The sequence below is a fragment of the Notechis scutatus genome, chromosome 5 (assembly GCF_049901735.1).
Source record: "Notechis scutatus isolate UNSWTSFEM ecotype Mainland chromosome 5, rNotScu1.2, whole genome shotgun sequence".
Classification (NCBI taxonomy): domain Eukaryota; kingdom Metazoa; phylum Chordata; class Lepidosauria; order Squamata; family Elapidae; genus Notechis; species Notechis scutatus.
The window spans coordinates 73,220,573-73,242,340 of NC_142013.1; the positions used below are offsets into that span (position 1 = coordinate 73,220,573).

The 21,768-nt window shown below is 34.1% G+C and overlaps 1 protein-coding gene across 5 annotated transcripts in view; it reads left to right on the top strand.

Moving 5' to 3' along the window:
* ARHGAP6 (Rho GTPase activating protein 6) overlaps positions 1-21,768 on the top strand; it is a 253,848-nt gene that overhangs the window by 196,792 nt on the left and 35,288 nt on the right. For all 5 annotated transcript variants that reach the window (XM_087967042.1, XM_087967043.1, XM_026666909.2 and 2 more), the window contains exons 2-3: positions 6,294-6,453; positions 13,984-14,055. In XM_087967042.1, the coding sequence (XP_087823168.1) occupies positions 6,294-6,453; positions 13,984-14,055 (232 nt within the window). The remainder of the gene's footprint in view (positions 1-6,293; positions 6,454-13,983; positions 14,056-21,768) is intronic.

Here is a 21,768-nt window from a genome sequence, read left to right on the forward strand (position 1 = left end):
GGTTTAGTTGAAAGTACTGAAATGTCTGATAAATTTTTGTCATCTTTATAATAGAATAGGTAGACTCTATTATTCTAGTTACTGGTAGCTGCCAGGTGGGGCATGTTAGACGTTTAATTATGTTTAACTGCAGGCAGTGTAGTTCAGTGTATGTAGCGTTTTCCTTCACATTTTAGAAAGCATTCTAACAACAACAAAAATCAGCACTATGTACCGGTTCTGACCTCTGTATTTCTAGTAACTTTAGAAACTTTTCATAAAAGCATACTCAACAGTTTCCTCTGTATTTAAGTGTTTAAGTTTCAAGTTGCCAAAAAATAGAATTGTAACATATTGTAACATAAAATACCTTTGGCATTTGTATGTAAAGGCCCAAATTGTACTTGAGAATGTGTGTTCCGTAAAACTAGTGCATTTGAGGCTGGATAGGAGATCTTCCAACTTTGCCCAGGTATTAGACTAATACATCATATGATCAGCCTGAACTAAATTTTTATATTTATATATATATTTTCAGAAGTATGGTAATCCTAGATTAATGCTTATCTTCTGACCTAAAATCTGGGGAGTATCTTGTAACGCTAGGAATTGTTTCTGTTTTTCATAACCCTTGGAAATCTTATGGGCTTTTTTCCTTCTCTTTGTCCAAGATAAATGTACTGTTTAGAACAAAGCCTGAAAATAAAGGAAAGTACTTAAATTATTTGGTTTTTGGAAATATGCTTTATGCTAATTGGTTTTTAGAAAATTTCAGTTCTGTCTTGGGAAAGAAATAAAAGATGATACCCCAGATTAATATCCTCAGATTGCTTAATCATTTAATAAAATTCACTGAATCTTGGTATGTTTAGCCAGGATTAAAGTAGCTAAATCTTACACACCCCAAATGCAGTTCAGAAGAAATGTATTACATATAATATTTTATCTAACTCTTGACAGATGATGATAAAGTCTGTATTCACCGTCTCTCCTTTATATTAAGCTGTATGTATCAATCTGGAATGTAGAAAACATAATGACATAATACAGATCCAGCATGTTGTGATTTATATATAATGTTATTTCTTAGCTGAGTATGATAAATGAAATAGTTGCATGATACATAAGTTAATTAGCATTACAATGTAATTTTCACCTATTGTTATTACATTCCATTAGCAATAGTATGTTCATTATTGTAGAATTTGTATATATAATAGACATCAAAATAAAATAGAGGTAGTTATAAAATGCCTAAGGAATTCAGTATAAATCAAATGAATGTTTCACCCATGATATTATACTTAAATTTTCTGCAGATTGATTTTTTTTTAAGCATTTGGCGATCGGATTTATATTGCATAGTGCTCAGAAAGGCCTGGTTACTGAGGAAAGGAAAAAGTGTCATAGTTAGACAAAGCCTTGGAATCCAGGTTTGATTATCTGTTTGTTTTCATAGTTTCATTTATGTTTCCATCCCATTCAGTTTTCTCAATCCACAATTATATAAGCAAACTTCATATAAAACTATACTGAACTTAATGAAATTCAGTTATAACCTAATATATTTGATAGAAGTTATAATTACAAATAGTAAAAAAATAAGGGAAAGCCTCCAAATCTCAGAAATAATTTATATAGCCAACAGAATATTTTCTAAACATGGAAAAATCGTAGAATATGTAAACATTGTTAGAAAGGTAGTATGTGGTTTCTTATGAAGAGTGGGGTTTTGTAAGAAATGAAAATAACTGTTAAGACTGTGCTCCTGCCACTTTTTTATGTGAGAGTTGAGTGTCAGTAGTTAGAAATGAGTATTTGTATAGAGTGGTGATTTCAGTCAAGTCCCAAAATAGGATGAAAGATTTACAAATTTGTTTCTAATTATTAGGCGCCCAAGAAAACATTACTCTAACATACTTCTCCCTTTATCCCAAAGATCTCTCCTGCAATTTTTCATTTTTCCAAATAGTTCTTTGCACAATTTTGCTAGTGAATTAATCAGAATTATCAGTCAAACTCTCCTCCCATTTCTGATACAGAATAAAATGAGGCTGGGGAATGCAGAAAAGCAATGCAAAGGTGGGAAATAAAGAGGAGGTTGAAATTGTTCTCTTGTCTAGCCTGTCAGTCAATTTATACAGCCAACCTTCCTGTTTTTCTGCAAAATCAGCAATTGAAATAAAATGGACGCATCTTGTTGACTTAGAGGAATTTGGAAAAAAACCTTTCTCAGGATAAGGGTGGGAGCGGTGCCTATGAAGGACAGCATTGGGGGGGGGGAGCAAAACACGGAAGAGGATTAGCTGCACTCGGCTTGGAGAAAGTCCAGCAGCACTAGACAAAGACTGAAAATTATTTTGCCAGCTCTCCTTTAGTCCAACATCTGTAATATTCATGGGATGAGATGAGAAGAGAAAATATTCGTAAAAATCTACTTTGTGTCTTTGTTTGCTTTATTTAGCAGCTTGCCCATCAAACATGTATACTACTGGCGTAAATATATGGTTAAAGATTGCCACATTGTGTTCCTTAAAGACATATACACACTTTAACTTCTTTATCTTTCTAAATGCAAAATGTATTGACAGAAATGTGTGTCAAAGAAGACTACCACGTTCAATGTTTTTAATGTTTATATTCAATAAAAAAAATTTTTTTTTAAAAAAAGACATGTATATACTTGAGAAAACAATAATGTCCAGTCCATCCTGAATATCATCACTTTAACAATAAATTTCTACAATGACATCCTATTTCATTATATGTTCAAAACATGAAACTATCAGTAAAATGAATGAATTAGCATGAAAAATAGAAAATAGGGAAAAATTGACTACCAGAATCTAGACTCGCCTTCCCAGAATGATATTTAATGTATTGAACTTTATTTTCTATTATCCCTACTTTAAGTATACTATATAATTATTTGGAATTTCAGCTGAGGTGTATATCAAGCAGTTATAGAAAAGTTTTAAAACATACTGTTAAGGAATTACAATATTACAGAAGTTTGTTGCAGTGCAACAATTCTTTTAAAGTTCTAAAATGGAACTGACCAAACAAAGAAAGTGAAAGAAAAATAAATAGGTAGAAATTTTGATCTTAATGAACCCATTCTTTTTCTTATTATTCCTGGATTCATTTGTTTAGCAATAGAAAAAGTGATCTTGAAAAAGGTTGAGTAGGGTCAAATCTACTTTGGAAAATCTAGCATGGAAAACCACCAGGAAATTTCAAGGTGTTCCACTTCGTATTGCTGCCAAGAAAGCCATTTTGTTGTATCTATCTAGGCAGAGGAAACAAACTCTGGTCAAAGGAGACTTTGGCTAAAATCTGTAGCTTAAATCAGATATTACTCTAAGGTATTCAGACCTCTACGAGAAACTAATGCCTGTTTGTTCTTTAGATGATGATATAGTTCTATTGTTATGCAGGTCCTAGTATTCAGCAGTTGCAGGAAGTGGCATCTGGAAGTTCTGTCACAATGGTGTATATATTATAGTCTACTTCCCTTAAGTTGTTAGAACAGAGTGATACAGATATTCTAATATGTTATGTCCCATGTTTTACATGACTTTCACCTTTATTTTTACACAATGTATATTCTGTGTGGTATTTTCAAATACACTGACCACTACGAGATACCATGTGTATATAGTGCACTGACTGTAGTCATATAAAGTTTGAAGGTCCATAAATTCAATTTCTGGTAAAGGGCTTGAACCCTATAAATAATACCTAATTACCTAAGTTTAAAGAGTCTCAATAAGGATGAAGCCAATCAATGCAACTGTAATTGTATTATGTGGGAATGGTCTCGAGAACTGGTGAGGGAAAATGCTGCCTAGGGAACAATCATATAAGAGAGAGTGTAGCCCACAACTCTGTAACAGGCAGAGAAACAAATTTTGAAATGAACCTCCCTAACAGGCGGTAGAATAATGGGTCTGTTTTACTACAATCAGGTTGTAGTTTTCAAATAAAACTATCTTAAGTAGAACAGGTAACCGAAGTGTTCATAATATAACCTTTCTCCAAAATATGACAGATACAGTCTCCACTAACAACATTACAATAATGTTACATTGGCCTAAATAAGAATTCAGAATCATTGACAAAGGTTTACACTGCATTGTTTGTAGTGCAATTGGGAGTAAATGAACAATAGCAAAACATTTTTTCTTTGGAGATCTTTTGACAGAATTAAAGAATCATAAATTATCTATCAAATTGTCAGTGATAATGAATAGGACTTAAGAAATAGTATAACAATGGTATATAGTATGGCATGGCATGACATAGCATGACATGGCACAGATGAGGTAGAACTTTCCTGCACTGACTGACCCCTATTTGGGGTAAAAAAAATCTCAAAGATCTCTTCCAAATTTACATTTTATGATCTTAGACTTCTAGGAAGCTTTAATAATCTCCCTTCAAAATGGTAAATTCATAGGTTTTTTTTATTTTATAAATACAACATGGTTGTCTAACAACTCTAGGGTGGCCACAAATAGATCTTTTTAAAAATGCTTTTATTGAAGCAATTCATCAATGAACATTGTGGGATACCTCATGTATTTCTTTTTATCATTTACCACCCACTCAAAATCTCTTGTCAATTTATAAAATATAAAACCATAAATTCTAAAAAATAAACATGAAATACATTAAAATCTGCAAAGAATATAAACTTAGAAGCTACAGTAAAACAATATAACAGTACAATACCACAACAGAAAACTAAACTTTGGTGATAATAACAAATCTGTTTGAACTATTCTGATTACAAAATGATTGTGTAATTTAAGCAGCAGATTTTCATTAAACATTCCATATTGCATGTGACTTAAAACATACAAAACATATTTGGATGCCCATATTTTTTATATTGTATACCTTTAACATAAAAATTGACAACTCAGCAACAGCAGTAGATTCTCCATTCTGTTTTAAAGAGACTTGTCCTTCATTGGACAGACAAATGTGTATCTCTCGTTACTCAGTGATCGAAGATTTGATGTTATTTGCAACTTAACTTGCTTACAAATGTAAGAAATATATATGTACTGTTACAATAAAATAAAATACAATATAACTTTAGGAGAGGCATTGCCTCAGACAGGCCTGTAAGCAGTCTGGGGCTCCTCGCGGCTCCTACTTGAAGAGCTGGTAGAAATTATGGCTAGGAGGGCCTTCACACAGCTTCGTATTGTGCACCAGTTGCAGCTGTTCCTAGATTGGAGGGATTTGCTCACTGCCACTGATGCCTTAGTCACCTCCTCATTCAAAGGTGCCTTTGACTCGCAAGATGGACGGCAAATAAATTTGATAATAATGATAATAAGAGTATTCAGAAGCTTCAGCTCTATTAAATTTTAATTTAAAGTGTCCATTTTTGAAATAGGACGCAGGTAGCCTTTGCTTAACGACCAGTCACCATTCAATATTATGACAGACTCCCTCCCCAAAGGTACTTATAGCCATTTCTGGAATTCCAACAATAACATGGTCACATGGTTGCATTTCAGGCATTTGGCAACTTGTTCACCTTTAAATCTGGTTGCAGCATTCCGCAGTGATATGATACAATTTACAACATTTTTGCTGGAAACTGGCTAAAAAACACCCCCAGGTATGGATTGACTCACTTAACAACCATGGTGTTCACTTAATGACTGCTGAAAAGAACTTGTAAAATCAAGTCAGCCATGTGGATGCCTCAACTTATAACGGTTATGAAATACAATGAGAAATCCAGGCTCATTGGTCATAAAGCAAGAATTACCTTAATAAAATCATAAAACTTAAATAGTATATTTATAATGTACAATTAAGTCCAACCATTTATTCAACATTCACTTGAATACATTTCTTTAAAACATATAAAACCAACTAAAAAATTGAATGTTGTTGCAGGAAAATATGAACACTAGCTTAATAAAGCCTGATTATATTATATTTGTAGTGTTTTATAAATGTCAAGATCCAAGTAGGTAGCAAGCAGAAACTACAGATTTCAATAAATTATCATATTTTCAACACTAATCTGAGATAAATGTAGTATTTTGGAGGCTGTATTAGAAATTTCCCAGCCTTATTGATGGTGAGTTAACTAAGGTGGGGACTCTTTGAATTCTTTTTCCCAGAATTTTCCTCATCTGGATTGAGCTGCCATTTAAAAGAGAATCTGCCCACTGTTGATTCTCCATTCCTTTCCCAGCCAATCTACCCCCACATAATAAAATAATATTTTGCTCACTTGTTGATGTATATGTGACACGACATATTTCCTGCTTGAATTCTTACAGGGTGATTTCACTTGGAACAGCATGTCAGGGCGCAGCGTTCGGCTGAAATCTGTTCCTATTCAGAGCCTTTCAGAACTGGAGCGTGCCCGACTACAGGAAGTGGCCTTCTGTCAGTTGCAGCAGGACTGTGACCTAGGATGCCAAATAACTATTCCTAAAGGTAAGAACACATCTATATGCTGAGATGCTAGCAATTAAATGAAAGTAAATCATAAGCCAATATTTTCTCTTCCTTTTTTAAAATCAAAAGATAGACATTTGCTTTATAGAGTATATACCAGCTGCCTTCATCTTTTTTATGATTATGAGTATATCATGTGAATAGTAACATAATTATGCAGATAGCATCATTTGTAGAATAATGTCATGACATCTTTACACAAATAATATACGTTATGATAGATCTCGAAATCTTAAAGTCATATGTTCAACTGATTGACCTTATTATTTGACATGCAACGGATTTGTTTATTAAGAAGATGCTTGGACAGATTTTGTTGTTCTTGCATTCTAAGTTATAATGTGGAGATCAAAATCTGTATTTTGTAGGAATTTGTCATTTCTATACTACCCCAACATTTTCTTGCAAACAGTTGGAGATCCTGAAGCTCCACATATAGGACTTTACTAGCTTGCAGTTGATCTAGTTAGCCAATTGATTAATTTTAATTCACAGATCACTAATTGAGCTCAGTTATATAAAAAGAAATTCTTTTAGAAAGATGTATCCAAAGCAAGCAGAACTATTTATCAATCAGAACCTTTATTATGCCATATTTGGTTTTGTGCCCATTATGTTTCTGTTCTGTTCTGAATACAAATGGGAATGTGCTTTTTGAGATTGTTTTGGCATAAAGTGGATTATTAAAGCTTTGTTTTTTTCTACTCTTTATGTAATTTTTTATTTTTCTTACACAGTGGATGTGATCATTTTTGTAATCTATGTTTTAGTGGAGGGTTTTGGGCATGGTACATTATTACTCTTTACTTATTCCTTGTCTGTGGACTTTATATTTAGATATTTGTAGTAGTAGAATAGAAACAATTTAATTAGAAATTTAGTAACACTTAAAAACTGTGAATTATAAATAATCTCTTAATGCATTAGACAGCAGTTTTAGAAAACAGAAGTCCTTGTCATTAAAAATATATAAATAATATAATATAAATAATAACATCATAAAATGGGGGAGGAATCTAAAAATGATACAGAAAGCATCTTTAATCAGCCAACTCAAGTTTAAAAAATATTTGCAAATTTTTGTGCATTAACTTCACAGAGCTTTATGCAAAACTCTAGGCTATCATTAAAATAGATGGATTTTGAATCTATTTTTTGCTGTTTACTATTCATTTAGAGTTTTCCATCTGAGATCTGGTAGGTCTATACTAGGCTCTGTTGTCAAGTGGACTGATGGGAAATCAACAGACATGTAAATGTGTTTTTATCAAGTAACTATGTATTAGTAACAATAAAATCTTTACTTGACTTTCTTAGAACTAAGCAAATTTTCACTTCCAAAAATACAAAATCCAGTAGATAAAGTCAAAATAAATTTCCACAGTCTATTGTACAACTCTGGTTGCTGAAAAAAAAAATAAGAAAAATAATTAAACGATCTTTGAATATATTTTATTAAGAATTTAATTACGATAGTGAAAATTAACACAAACTAATTTTAGAAAATGGAAAATAAGAATAAAAAGTACAGGAAAAAAGAAAAAGAAAATAAAGAATGTAATACCCATATAAAGAAATGACTTCCAACCTGCATTTCAACAAGCATATTTATACAAATTTAATAACTCTTTCCCTCCTGTAAGATTATAAACAGATATCTCTTCATTCCTTATCCCATGCCTTATCTGTAAGCAAATTCATAAAGCATTTTCGATCCTGGTATCAGCAAAAAGTCCATAAAGCCCCAGACCTTTGCAAAACAAATGTCCTCTTTTAACTTTAATCAAATAAACCAATTTTGTATTCCTTCATTATTCCTTCTAACAATTTTTAATTCACTGAAACATTGTAGGATATGAATTCTCTTCAATTCTTTTTTACCCCATTCTATATATTTCTTTAAGACTTTAACAAGTCTCTTTAGTAGATCTGATAAGAATTTTTTTCTTGGATGTTCTCTTTGTTTAATATTTGAATTTTCCTTTTAATTTTTAAAACAACTAGTTTACTTTCTATATCCAGCAAAGTGTCCTTTTCCAAATCATTCTCTTGCTGTGTCAATTGCAGTTTCTTTTTTAGTACTTTCTGCCATGTCAGATAAAATTTGTTCCACATCTGTCATTTCTTCTTACCATCTTTCAAAGTTAACTAGAAGTAGCATGTATTGAATTTGAAATTTTCTGCACTTTATAGATAGTCTTTGACTTAATGATCAGTCATTTAACAATGGTTCAAAGTTATGATGGCCACAGAAAGATTGCTTTACAGCAGGGGTGTCCAACCTTGGCAACTTTAAGAGTTGTGGACTTCAACTCCCAGAATTCCTCAGCCAGCTTTGCTGGCTGAGGAATTCTGGGAGTTGAAGTCCACAACTCTTAAAGTTGCCAAGGTTGGACACCCCTGCTTTACAGCTTGTAAAGCATTTCTGACCATAGCAAAAAATTGTACCATCTGCCCACATTCCATCATTTTGGGCACTTGAAAGCCCGGTCGCATTTGTGACCAGTTGTATTGTCCTGCAGTCATGTGACTGTGATTTGTGATGTTTTTTGGTGGTTTAAATGCCCGTTTGGGACAATGAATTTTCTTAACAACCATGTGATTCACAGAACCACGTCATTCACTTAATTACCACAGTAAAAATAGTTGAAAAATAAGGTCTCATCACATGGGTTTCTTGACTACAACCACAACCACTTAACTACCAAAACTCAATTCTCAACTGTGATCATAAGTTGAGGACTACCTGAAATCCCATAGCCTGCAGCCTCCTATTTGGGTAGCTTTGATGTTGCCAGGACAAAGCATTTCAAAACAGTGCTAATTAGTTGAGCACAGGATCATGAAGTGACCATATGCTCAACTAAAAAAAATTTAAAAATCAAGTGAATAATTTATTTTTATTTAACAAAATAATTCATGAGCTTCTCTAAACAAAGTGTATACATTCAAGGGGACTATTCCAGTTCAAAGATTTCCAACACTACATATATTAATCAGGCTGAATGTGAATGATAGTAATATAATGATAGTTATATTTTTGCAGCTTTATTCTTTCATTTTTCCCCAAAGCATGCAAGTACCTTTTCTATCTGATGCTAAATACTTTCATCTGACTGTGATTTTTTTACAAGCCCTCAGATCTTGTAGAACAGTTTCTGATATTCCTATGGGATAGATTTTTCTCCAAACAATTTGTTTGGATAGTTTGAAAAATATGTAAACTAAAGTGAACTTCAATCTTATGATGTTTTTCAGTAAATAAATAAGGTGTCAGATTGATGGAGGCCACACTAAATGAAGCTGCAGCTGGGTATAGTATCTGAATTTTTTTTTTGTAGTATTCATGATCATAATAATACCTTGGGCTCAGATAAAATCTGTACTGATTGTATTATCTGTACTAATTTTTAAGATTTCAGGTTGGGAATCTTGTTGCTTATCATTCAACAATGGGAAACATTATTCAGTTGATAATGATGTTATTTTGGATCTGAAATTCTTTTGTCTCAACCCTTCTGATTTTTGTAGTTTCTCTAATCTATTCATCTTGCATGCACTAAATAAACATTGTTTTAGAGCCCCCTTTATTGCAGTAATCACCCACAGAGAAATAGATATCTTGACACTCAGCACAACAGGTTGGTTTCTATTTGTCATGGGTAATTTGTTTGAACTTTGGTTTGTTTTATTTTCATTGCTTGGTTGAGACCAGTGTACTTAATTAGAAAATTAAGCTATTTGCTGATTTGGAAGACTGAAGATTGATTAATGATCTTCGCATTCTATTTGCTAAACTTCCACTGATAAATATATCTACTTAGTTTCTCTTTATATTGACACTGGGTTCTCAGGATTACCTCATGTTAATTGTCTTCCTGCAAAAGGTGGGAGAGATCATCAGCATGCTTGATTATAGCCAACTGTATATCACCATTTGTCCCTGGGCTGTGGAAGTCTTGATTCTTATCTAGAGGCTATGCTATAAGGAATTGAGCTGGGTAAAATAAGCTGATCTTGAATGCTAATAAGATGGAGTTACTTTGAACCTTGCAGTACTAGCTATGCTCCAGAGTTGTTTCTTGAATGGGAAGCTAAACTTAGGACTTTCTGGATTCACATATACTATTTTATGAAGATATAATCTGATAGGCCATAGATGATACTCAGCTGCCTTTGATGTCCATTTGTAAGACATAATTAGTGTGGAATACAGTGGCCCAATGGAATCAATCCATCTAGTAGGCTTCTCCTAGAAATGGGTATTAGTGGTTACCCACTTTCCTAAAGTGAAGGAAGCCAAGAGACTAGGAGAAATTAGTTTGAGGCCCTGCCCCTGGTCTCTAGAATGGTCACTTCTTATAGCTAGATCTGCTGCAACATTAATGGTGCTTCTAGAACATGTTAAAAGTAGAGCTTTTCTGAAAAAATTGTTTAATGCAAAATTGTCTGCATCATTTTATTTTGGATTGTTATTCATTGGTGTTATTCTTGTATGGATTATATTGAGGCTCTTATCCTATTGGATTTGTTTATTTGAAGCATAATTTTATTTTTACTATAGATGTTTTAAATTCTGATGATTTGTAATGAAATGATAGCATTCAATTGGTTTTAATAATAAATAAACACAGCAGAGGTGGTATTCAGCAGGTTCTGACCAGTTCTAGAGAACCGGTAGTGGAAATTTTGAGTAGTTCGGAGAACCGGCAAATACCACCTGTGATTGGAGATTTTACAGTATCCTTCCCCTGCCACACCCACCAAGCCATGCCCACAGAACCGGTAGTGAAAATTTTTTGAATCCCACCACTGAAACACAGCATTCCATATGGTTGTTTAACCATTAGTTTTTTATCCCATATTTTTTCTATTCCTATAAAAGCCAGATAGATAAAAATTGAGAACTCCTCAAATATAAATATAGTATCAGCCTTTCTGTAATGTTTCTAGTGACTGTTAACCTACTGCTTTTATTAGTAGAAGTAATATATAATCATTTTATCTAAATCTAAAAGTTATATATAATCATTTTATCTAACCTACTACTTCTATTAGTAGAAGTAATATATAATCATTTCATGTAGCTATTCATTTTGTAATCCAGTGATCCCCAACCTTTTTTACGCCGCGGCCCGGTACCGGCATCAGCTGGGCGCCGCGGCCCAGTACCGGCATCAGCTGGGCGCCGCCATCTTTTTTTGATGAAAAAGTGCTTCGGTGACCTCACCGGAAGCACTTTTTCATCAAAAAGATGGCGGCGTGCGCTCGATGAGCTTTTCCGGTAGAAATGGCTTTCTACCTGGAAAAGCTCACCGAAGCTTCTGGCGCTGCCATCTTTTTGATGAAAACGTGCTTCCGGTGAGCTTTCTACCCGGAAAAGCTCACCGGAAGCACTTTTTCATCAAAAAAAGATGGCGGCACCCAGCAAGCCAGCGGCCCGGTAGGACTTGTTCCGCGGACCGGGACCGGTCCGTGGACCGGTGGTTGGGGACCCCTGTTGTAATCCATGTCATGTAAAATTGGCCAGTTGTATTTAACATTTCACTCAAGCTTCAGTCCTGGGGAGGGGAGGGGGGGAAATAAAGAACACTTAAGACAGAAGTGAGTTGCCATTGCCTTCTTCGAAGATCCTAAAATCTGATTCTATATAAAAAAATTCTTCATAGTCTCCCTCTCTCTTAAAACTGGATCTTACTAGCACTCTCATATCAGTCTGCTTCATGCAATGGCATCAAAAATATAGCTGTAATATCTATAGAGAATACCATAAGTTAACAATATATAAAGAATATTTCTTGTTGTCTGTGCATAATCTTTCCCAGTTGAGTTTCACTGGATGTCCCAAACCTATCCAATGTCTCTATACTACACAGATTGCCTTTGAAGCCTACCTGTAAACCATAATTAGTACAGAATGCTCCAGCTCTTGCCTTTTCCAAAGTAAAAACCTTCAAATGTTTTAAATTTCAGGGATAAAATATTCTGTGCAAGATCAGTGCTTATATAAAGATATAATGACATTGGTGATATTTTCTTTATTGCTAAAAATACTGAACCATTCAGTTAATGTCTTCATTAATGTCCCATGATTCCTAGATAAATTGTGTGATATATATTTGCAGTTTATGTGCAATTAGCATTTTACAACTTTTGCAACTTTTGCTGCTGTAATTCAACTTTTGCTGCAGTAATTCCTCCAGATTGAAGAAATATCAATGTCTCTTTTTATTTTAACCACTCAGAGCAATTTGGGACTTTATTGCACAATTCTTCCTTTGTATCATTTCTGACAAATTAAAAGTACCGATCCACATAAATGTGTTTGCATCTCAACACTGCATGAACCAAACAGAGAATTTTTTTACTCTCTACTTTTTGTTTCTTATTCAGTTACCACTACAAAAATAAAAGCTCTTATCCTATGTTTAATCAGTTTGCTTAGGAAACTTTTATGAATAATTTTATCCTTTAGTTTGAAATGACAGCAGAAGAATTTCTGTGGAGAAAGGACAGCCAAGGAAATTATTTAATAGTTCTTCCCTACATCCTCTCTGATGTCATCTCTCGCTAGTCTCTTTCAGAGACTATGTGTATTTATCAAAGGGGGTAGCTCTACGTGTGTGGAAAGTGGGAATTGAAGCAGAAAGCCAGAGAGTAGCATCTGACCTTTTTTTTTTCCAAATTTAGAAGTTGGGCACAAATGTGTATTTTTGCCTTCGAAGAGTAATTCTGTCCATTACCTTGAAATGTGTATTTGCTGAGACAACACTTACTAAACACTAATGTTTCCTGGATTGGTGAATTCTGCAATTGGAACTGTTTGTTGTAAGCCTCATGAGACCTGTCATGAAGATAATGTGATGTACTTTTTGCTGTTTACGCCCCCACTTTTTGTTGAATGGAAAAGCATTCAAACCAGCCTGCAATTTAAAGTAGCATAGTCAGGTTACAGGTCCATCCCTTAAATATTCTGAAATGGCAAGTTGAGGCAAACAATAAAGTTCTCAAGTTGAACAAATATCTGCTTAATTGCCGAGAAAATTGGTGGAGTTCTACTTTACAATTCATATACTAAGATGATATGTTAAAGCAGTTTAAGTTTCTTAATCATAGCAGAACATTTTATTATAAAATACCTTTTATAAAAGTCTATTTACAAAAATAGATGCATTAGAAAATGTTAGCTAGTATGACTTCTGCTACTAAGAGAAATAACCTATACATCATCATAAAGTATAAAGTAGGCTTAATCTCAAAGAGGTATGAACTTTTTATTATAAACCGGTAATAGTTTTTATAATGGACAGGTTTATTTATAAGCCTATTATGAGATTTGTAGAATGTTACAAGCAAATATACAAAAAACATATTTTTCTAGGTACCAGCCCATTATTTCAGATAGATAAAATTATTCATATGTTATCTGGCATTTGGTAAATTAAACTTGACACCTCATGCAGAAAACCCTTGCTGTACTTGCTAACATTTATTGCTTGTATGTTCTAGATGGACAAAAGAGGAAGAAATCATTGAGAAAGAAACTGGATTCCCTTGGAAAAGAAAAAAACAAAGACAAAGGTATTAAAAATGTATGGATATACATAAACTGACACATGGCATATAGTTTATTTTTAGTGAATTTATATATTTAGTTTTGATCATGATCTCTTTCTGTCACACACATCATTTACTTTAGCTCTCCTTGGTTTGGTCCCCTACCATCTGTTTTAACTAACTGACATAGCATCCATAAATCTGACAACATTGATTTGGTATTCTTAAAATTGTAATCCAACATTTCTAGAGATATGAGAAGACTAATATATAGAATATAATAATATATTGGTGATTTAAAAAACAAAAACAAATATTAACCCAATATGGGAAATGCCAGTTTTACCAGTAAATATTATTTGTCCAACTTCTTAAAATAAAGTTCCCAGCTGGTTCTTTATCCCAACATGTCATTGATGGTCTTGATTTAAAAACAACCAAAAAAAAGTTATAAACTGTGAGTCTACTATAGGTAGTCCTTGACTTATGATCACAATTGGGACTAGATTTCCGTTTGCATGTCATAATAGCTGTAAGACATGCACCTGCGTGACATGATTTTAAGATTATTATTTTTTTGAAGTTAAACAAACACCACGATCATAAGTGTGAAGCCATTCTTCTGAATGGATTTTTTTTCTTAGAATAATGATCACATGACCAGAGATGCTGCAACTAAAGCTCATAAAGATGAGCTGATTGCCAAGCACACAAAATATGTTCACGTGACTGTGGAAAACCTGTGGTTTTTCTTGCCTAAGTGTAAGATATTACTTTTTTCTATATTGAATTTCATTTTGTTAGATAGCATCCAATGTTTGTCGAGATCTGTCTGGATCTTATCATCTAGGATGTTGGCTATTCCTGCCATCTTAGTGTCATCTGCATATCTGATGAGTTCCCCTTCTATTCCCTAAGTCGTTTATGAAGATATTGAAGAGTACTGGGCTTAAGATGGAACCTTGTGGTACCCCACTGCTTATTTCTTTCTATATAGATGTAGTACTATTAAGGAAGACTTGTTGAGTATGGCTTGTCAGTCAGTTACAAATTTAACTGGTAGTGAAGCTGTCTACTTCACTTTTTTCTAATTTACTAAGAAGCAGATTATGTCCATAGCATTTCGCTGCTCTATTAATTTAGTCACTTTGAATGAAATAAGATTGGTTTGACAGGATCTGTTTTTAACAAACCCATGCTGGTTTCTAGTTATAATTTTATTTGTTTCTTAAATGTTCACAAATCTGTTTTTTGATTACCTTTTCTAATACCTTCTCAAGGTATTGATGTTAAGCTGATTGGTCTGCAGTTTCCTAGGTCTGATTTTTTGAAGATGGAAACCACATCAGTTCTTCTATGGGCATAACTGTATTCATGGAACATGTCACTATATACCTATTTCTAATTTAATTAAATAGAAAAATGAGCAGACCTCCTATCCATAGTGTAACAGCTTCACTGCAGATTTACAATTAAGAATGTTTTTTAACCCATTAACTATTTTAGTCAATATAATAGTGGCATAGAAATCAGAAAGGGGATAATAATTGAAGATTATAACCCAATATAAATTGGTGAATTTTTATTAGAATTATATAAGACTGTTAAACACCACAAATATGATTAATAATATTTTATTTGTAGTTAAAAGAGGGATATTCAGAATATGAAGATTGACACAAAAATAAGATTGAAATGGTGAATGATCAAAGAATGAAATATTACAATTTAACAAAATGTGTGTATCATTATTAAGATTGTCAACTGTATTAAATATGGAGAATATTATCATATTTGTTCTAAAATGTAAGACACTCTGTTCACACAATGATATGTTTGTAAAAAAATTAAAAAAAATATTTTTAAAAAATAACTATTTTGTCACCATGATGTAAAAAAAGATGTTGAGACTCTAGAAAGAGTGCAGAGAAGAGCAACAAAGATGATTAGGGAACTGGAGACTAAAACATATAAAGAACGGTTTCTGGAACTGGATATGTCTAGTTTGATGAAAAGAAGAACTAGGGGTGACATGATAACAGTGTTCCAATATCTAAGGGGTTGCCACAAAGAAGAGGCAGTCAAGCTATTCTCCAAAGCACCTGAGGGTAGGACAAGAAACAATGGGTGGAAACTAATCAAGGAGAGAAATAAATCTAGAACTAAGAGGAAATTTCCTGGCAGTTAGAACAATTAATCAGTGGAACAACTTGCCTCCAGAAGTTGTAAATGCTCTGGAAGTTTTTAAGAAGAGATTGGATAACCATTTGTCTGAAGTGGTGTAGGGTTTCCTGCCTAAGCAGTGGGTTGGACTAGAAGACCTCCAAGGTCCCTTTCAACTCTGTTATTCTATTCTATTCTAAACATGATAGGAGCTTTCTTAAAGTAGAATGGTGGTTTGTGAGAGATATAAAAAGTCTTTCCTGACCTGAATATGAATGGCCTGGTATATACACTATAACATATATATTTTAATTAAGATTAAAGGTTATATCAGTGTACTCCAAAATTTCAGTAATATCTCAAATAGATTGAAAAAATGAGATAGAGAGAAAAAAAACAGTTTTGCATCATATTTAAAATTTAATAATATTTTTGGATGTGAAGACACAGATCGGAAAGGTAGATCTGTTAAGTGTTTTTTCTAAAGTTGATAGACTGATGATAAATGATTTGCAGTGTTTGATTTCTTTAAGGGCTCTATGATTCTTTTAATCCTCCCCTCTACATTGCTTTCATTTTCATAGCCTCTTTACAAGTATTTTATGAGTATTTTCTTAGTCCACTAGCTCATATTACAGCAATATTTCTTTCTTAGAATTTCCATGCAGATAAGATACTTGGAAGTATCTTATACTTCACCTTTTTTCTTGGAATATAAACTGTTTCTCCTTTGCCTGCCCATAGCTCTCTGCTCTTGGCTGACTCTGCTTCTTTTTTGTCAATCCTGTGTGATTCATTATGCTCCCGTTTCGTTTTTTTTTTCCTGGATACATATCTTGTCTTGTTTAGATGAACTTATATACTGGAGGCTCAAATATCCATTTCATTTGTGATAAACTCCAAACTCCAGTACCATCAGCAGTCCCGCATTCCAGCCTCAGCTGTCTTGCCTCAAGCCATTTCCTCTACTTCCTATGAGTTCTATTTATTGGCTAGCAGCTGGCAAGCAGGATGAAAACATACGAAGATTTTTGTTTCTTCTAATTTGAAAGTACTGCACAGTAAAGATTGTTAAGAAGATTGTCATTTTTGCAAAACAGAGAGGATTTAAAAAATTGTGCTTCTCTGTATACATGCATTAAAGAATGAGTTCACATTTTCCAGCATCCTCTATATGAACTTCCTTCTATAGCCTCATCAACAAGTAGACAAGTCATTACTATTTTCAAATCCTGTTTCCCCCTCCATCTTTAATTTAATGTAATATTATGCTGTGTTGTGTACACATTAGGGGATTTTCTTCCTCAGAATAAAATGGGATGATATTATTCTATACACTGAAGTTGTACATCAATCCCTGAAGGTCCTTTCAGCCACAATTTTTACTGAAAAAATTATCTGAGTGAAAGAGTTGTCCAAATGAAACTTGTAAGATAGCAATAGCACTTAGACTTATATATTGCTTTATAGTGCTTTACAGCCCTCTCTAAGCAGTTTACAGAGTCAGCATATTGCCCCCAACATTTTGGGTCCTCATTTTACCGACCTCGGAAGGATGGGAGGCTGAGTCAACCTTGAGCCTGGTGGGATTTGAACTGCCAAATTGTAGGCAGCTGGCTGCAGTAGAAGTAGCTTGCAATACTGCACTCTAACCACTGCACCACTCAGATATACTCAGAAGCTGCAGCTGGTGCACAAGGAGGCAATGTGAGTAATTGTATATTAATCTTATGCCCATGTAACGCTTCTGCTATGTGAGCTGCAATGGTTATCAATAGGTTTATGAGTGCAATTTCAGGAAGTTAGTTATGATTTACCATATCCTATCCTCTGTCTCCTTTGGATCCTGCTCGCTCTAGAACAGGGGTGTCAAACTCGATTTCCTTGAGGGATGTATCAGGGTTGTATTTGATCTCAAAAGGCCAGGGTGGGCATGGCCAGCATGATGTGACGTGTTGGGCACCTGTGGTGGTCCAAGTGTTCCCGAGCTTCGTTTTCAGCTGCAACAGCCTCCTGCAACCCTCTGCCCGTGAAAATAGAGCTGGGGGGGGGCTGTGTACTGCCCTCGCGGGCTCCATTTTCACTGGCAGCACTGCAGGCTAGTCCTTCGCTATTTCCAGGGGCCAGATCTAAGCAGCCGACGGGCTGGATTCAGCCCCCAGGCCTTGAGTTTGACACCCCTGCTCTAGAAAAACCTAGAAAGTTTGTCTTTGTCAAAACATGTTTCCTCTGGAATAGTACCCTTGCAGAGACTGCCAATTTGCTTGCCTTTACATAAGCATTGAAAATCTAGTCCTCAACTTACAATTATTTGTTTAGAGACTGTTCAAAGTAACAGTGGTCCTGAAAAAAGTTTCTTATGACTGGTTTTCACACATGACCATTGTAACATCTCCATGGTCTCATAATCAAAATTGAGACAACTGGGATGTATTTATGAAAGTTGCATTGCAGTGATTCGCTTAACAACTGTGGCAAGAAAGGCTGCAAAGTTGGAGAAAACACACTTTAACTGCCTTGTTTAGCAACAGAAATTTTGGATTACCTGTATTACTCCAGATCTTGGACCAATCATAAACATTTTATGTAATTAAATTATAAATGAGAATTTGTATTGTTCCCTTTGGGTAACTGTCATATTTCTCGATGTTGTGATTTTTATTCAATTTTTAATTTTGGAATTGGGATAGCTCTAGAAATATTTTTATAAATAATTAACAATAATATATAGATGCAACAACATTAAAGACAAAATCATGGGGTCATATTTTACAGAGAGCAAACTAGTTTATAGCAGCAGTGACAAGATCAGCCAAACTGGGATCATCACAGAGTAAACTGTTTATATTACTATACCCTTCCATCAGCAGCAGTTCATTTTGAAAACTGCCTTGAAATTGAGTACACATGGACAATTATTTGAACTTGGGCTTTTTCTTAAAATTTTCCCTTGAGAACCTTTAAAATACACCACATGCCTAATCATCTCTTGTACAAAATGTACCCTTTTACTTTGATAAGCAGTTCTACAGGGCTTCTGGAGAAAACATGCTTTTAGTGAAACTGTTGATGTATACCTTATGTGAGAGCTAAGCTTGAAGAAACTTGAAAGATTGATTGCCTTCCAAACAGATTATACCTTCCTTTCTCTTTGTGAAGTTGTGCATTACATATTGCATATTTTGCCTTGGCAATTAAATAAATTTCTGAATTGTTCCTCTCAGTAAGAAAATGAATTTACTGCAGTGACTTGATATTTGGTCAACCTACTCCATCCCAAAGAACATTCATAGTCAATTGTCAACCCCCATCCTTCTTTTCATGTTCAACAATGAGTTGAAAAATGCTTACGGAATTGTAGGATTTAATAAGCATTTCAGAAGTTTCTTTTATATAGTGAATGCCTTTCCTTTGCCAGGCAACCTGTTCAAAATAAATACTCCACTTTGTATGGCACAGCACATGTAGGCGTCCCAGCACAAATGTGTTTTGAGTATTCTCATTCACAGTGTTTCTCCTAATTCGGTTTTGCTATGAGCATATTTTGCAGCTGTCTTGCTTATATGCAAAGCCTCTTGTTCCAATCTTGTGAGTTAGTAAGATGTAAAAAAATAGACCTAAAGAAGAAAGGAATTAGAGGATTTTTAGATCATGTTTCAGATGTCTTACTGAATTAGGAGTTTGGGCAGATAATTTTTAAGGTATCACAAAACTCATTTGTTGACTCATCTTGTAAGCTATTTTTATTTTTATTTTCAATCTAAAAGATTTTTCTAATAAGTTCTTTTCAGGTGATAACTTCACAGGCAAACTTCAGTCAAAGGCCCAGTGTCAATAGATGAAATATAATTGACTGCATTAAAGCTCTTTTGCATGCATGCAAAGGTTCCCGTTCCCCTCTACAGATAATTGTACTATATATATGGATGACCAGCTGTTCACTGACATGAGATGAAGAGAGAGAAAAAAGGCTGCTCACTACTTCCATACTAAGTTTTTAAACACAAATATATTGCTGGAATATAGCTTTGGAGAAAGAAAAATTGGACCTACTGCTGGTTTATGGTTGTTTAGAATCGACAGGTATTTGAGTACATGCCTAAGCTTGGCCCTCTTGCTTATATACCATTTGTCTTGGGAACTTGAGATTTTATTTCACTTCTCACACTTTACCATTTAGTTTATGTTGTTGGCTTTCACTTGAACAAAACATGGTCCCTTATTCTTTTAGGTATATTTAAATCTTACTGCTTCAGGCACACTGAGATCATGTTAACCAAGTGGTTAAAATTAGAAATATGCTACAAAAATATTTATATAGATAACATTTTTTCAAGCTGTTGATGTTATATCGGAATTCTTTTCCAGAGGAATTATGGAACAAACTCTTTAAAAGTGTTTGGAAATTTGTATAGCTGCATGCCAACAGTTAGGCATCTGTTGGTCAATGTATATGTTTAAAAGATTCCTAATTTATCAGAAGCTAATACAATATGATATCAGGTTAAATTTAACAACTTTCTGCATATATGAATATGTATTATTTTCCTACAAATCTTTATATAGATTTAAAATAACAAAACAGTGAAAATAGCAAATGCCAAAGCGTGGGAATCATATATGGTGTTCTGTAAGCTTTGTCAGAAGTAACCATTTCTATCACTTTTTGAAGCTAGCTAATACTCTTTTTTATTTTTTCTTTGCGGAATTCTTAGATCTCCTTACATACACCTCAAGTTTTTAATAGTAATATTTGAGGTTGTTTCCAAAGTTTTTTATGCTTACACCATGGATGATTTGAAATTTTTTCAGATAATTAACTCAATGAAATATCCAACCTCTTTTCAACTTCAAATTCTCACTGATTCAGCATTAGTTGGGCAGTGATGGTGAACCTATAACGTGTGTCAAAGGTGATTTTTGGGTGGCCTATCAGCATTAACCAACACCAAACAACAACTATTCTTGAAAGCAGGCCCTATTCTTTGCAGGGAGACTAAGCCCCTCAATATCACAGCTGTCCAAGTCAATACCTGCTGCAACAGAGCTTGAAATATATGGGTTTTATGCCATGGTCCAAGAAACAAGTGCCCAAAAAAGGTGTTTGTTTACATTTTGGGGGGACTTTAATGCAAAAGTTGGTAAACAAGTAGAGACAGGCATCATTGGTCATTTTGAACTAGGTGAGAGGAATGATGCAGGTGATTGTTTCATACAATTTTGCCAAGAAAAGAAACTTGGGGTCATGAAGACATGGTTCAAACAGCACAAACGCACTTATACATTTGGCCCTCATCAAATGGAGTGCACCATAATCAGATTGACTATGTCCTACAATTGCAACAATTGATGGACCAGCTCAGTCCTTACTGTTAAGACATATCCAAGTGGTAAATGCAGTTCAGATGATGAATTGTTGGTGGCAAAGATTAAAGTCAAATTATGCACCATCAAAAAGGCAGTGCCTCCAAAATTCCTATATGTAATAGAAGCGAAAAATAGGTTTGAACTACTGGGGACTGCTGAGAAGATGTCTTATAAAGTATGGCAGGAAATTCAATCGACCGTGAATTG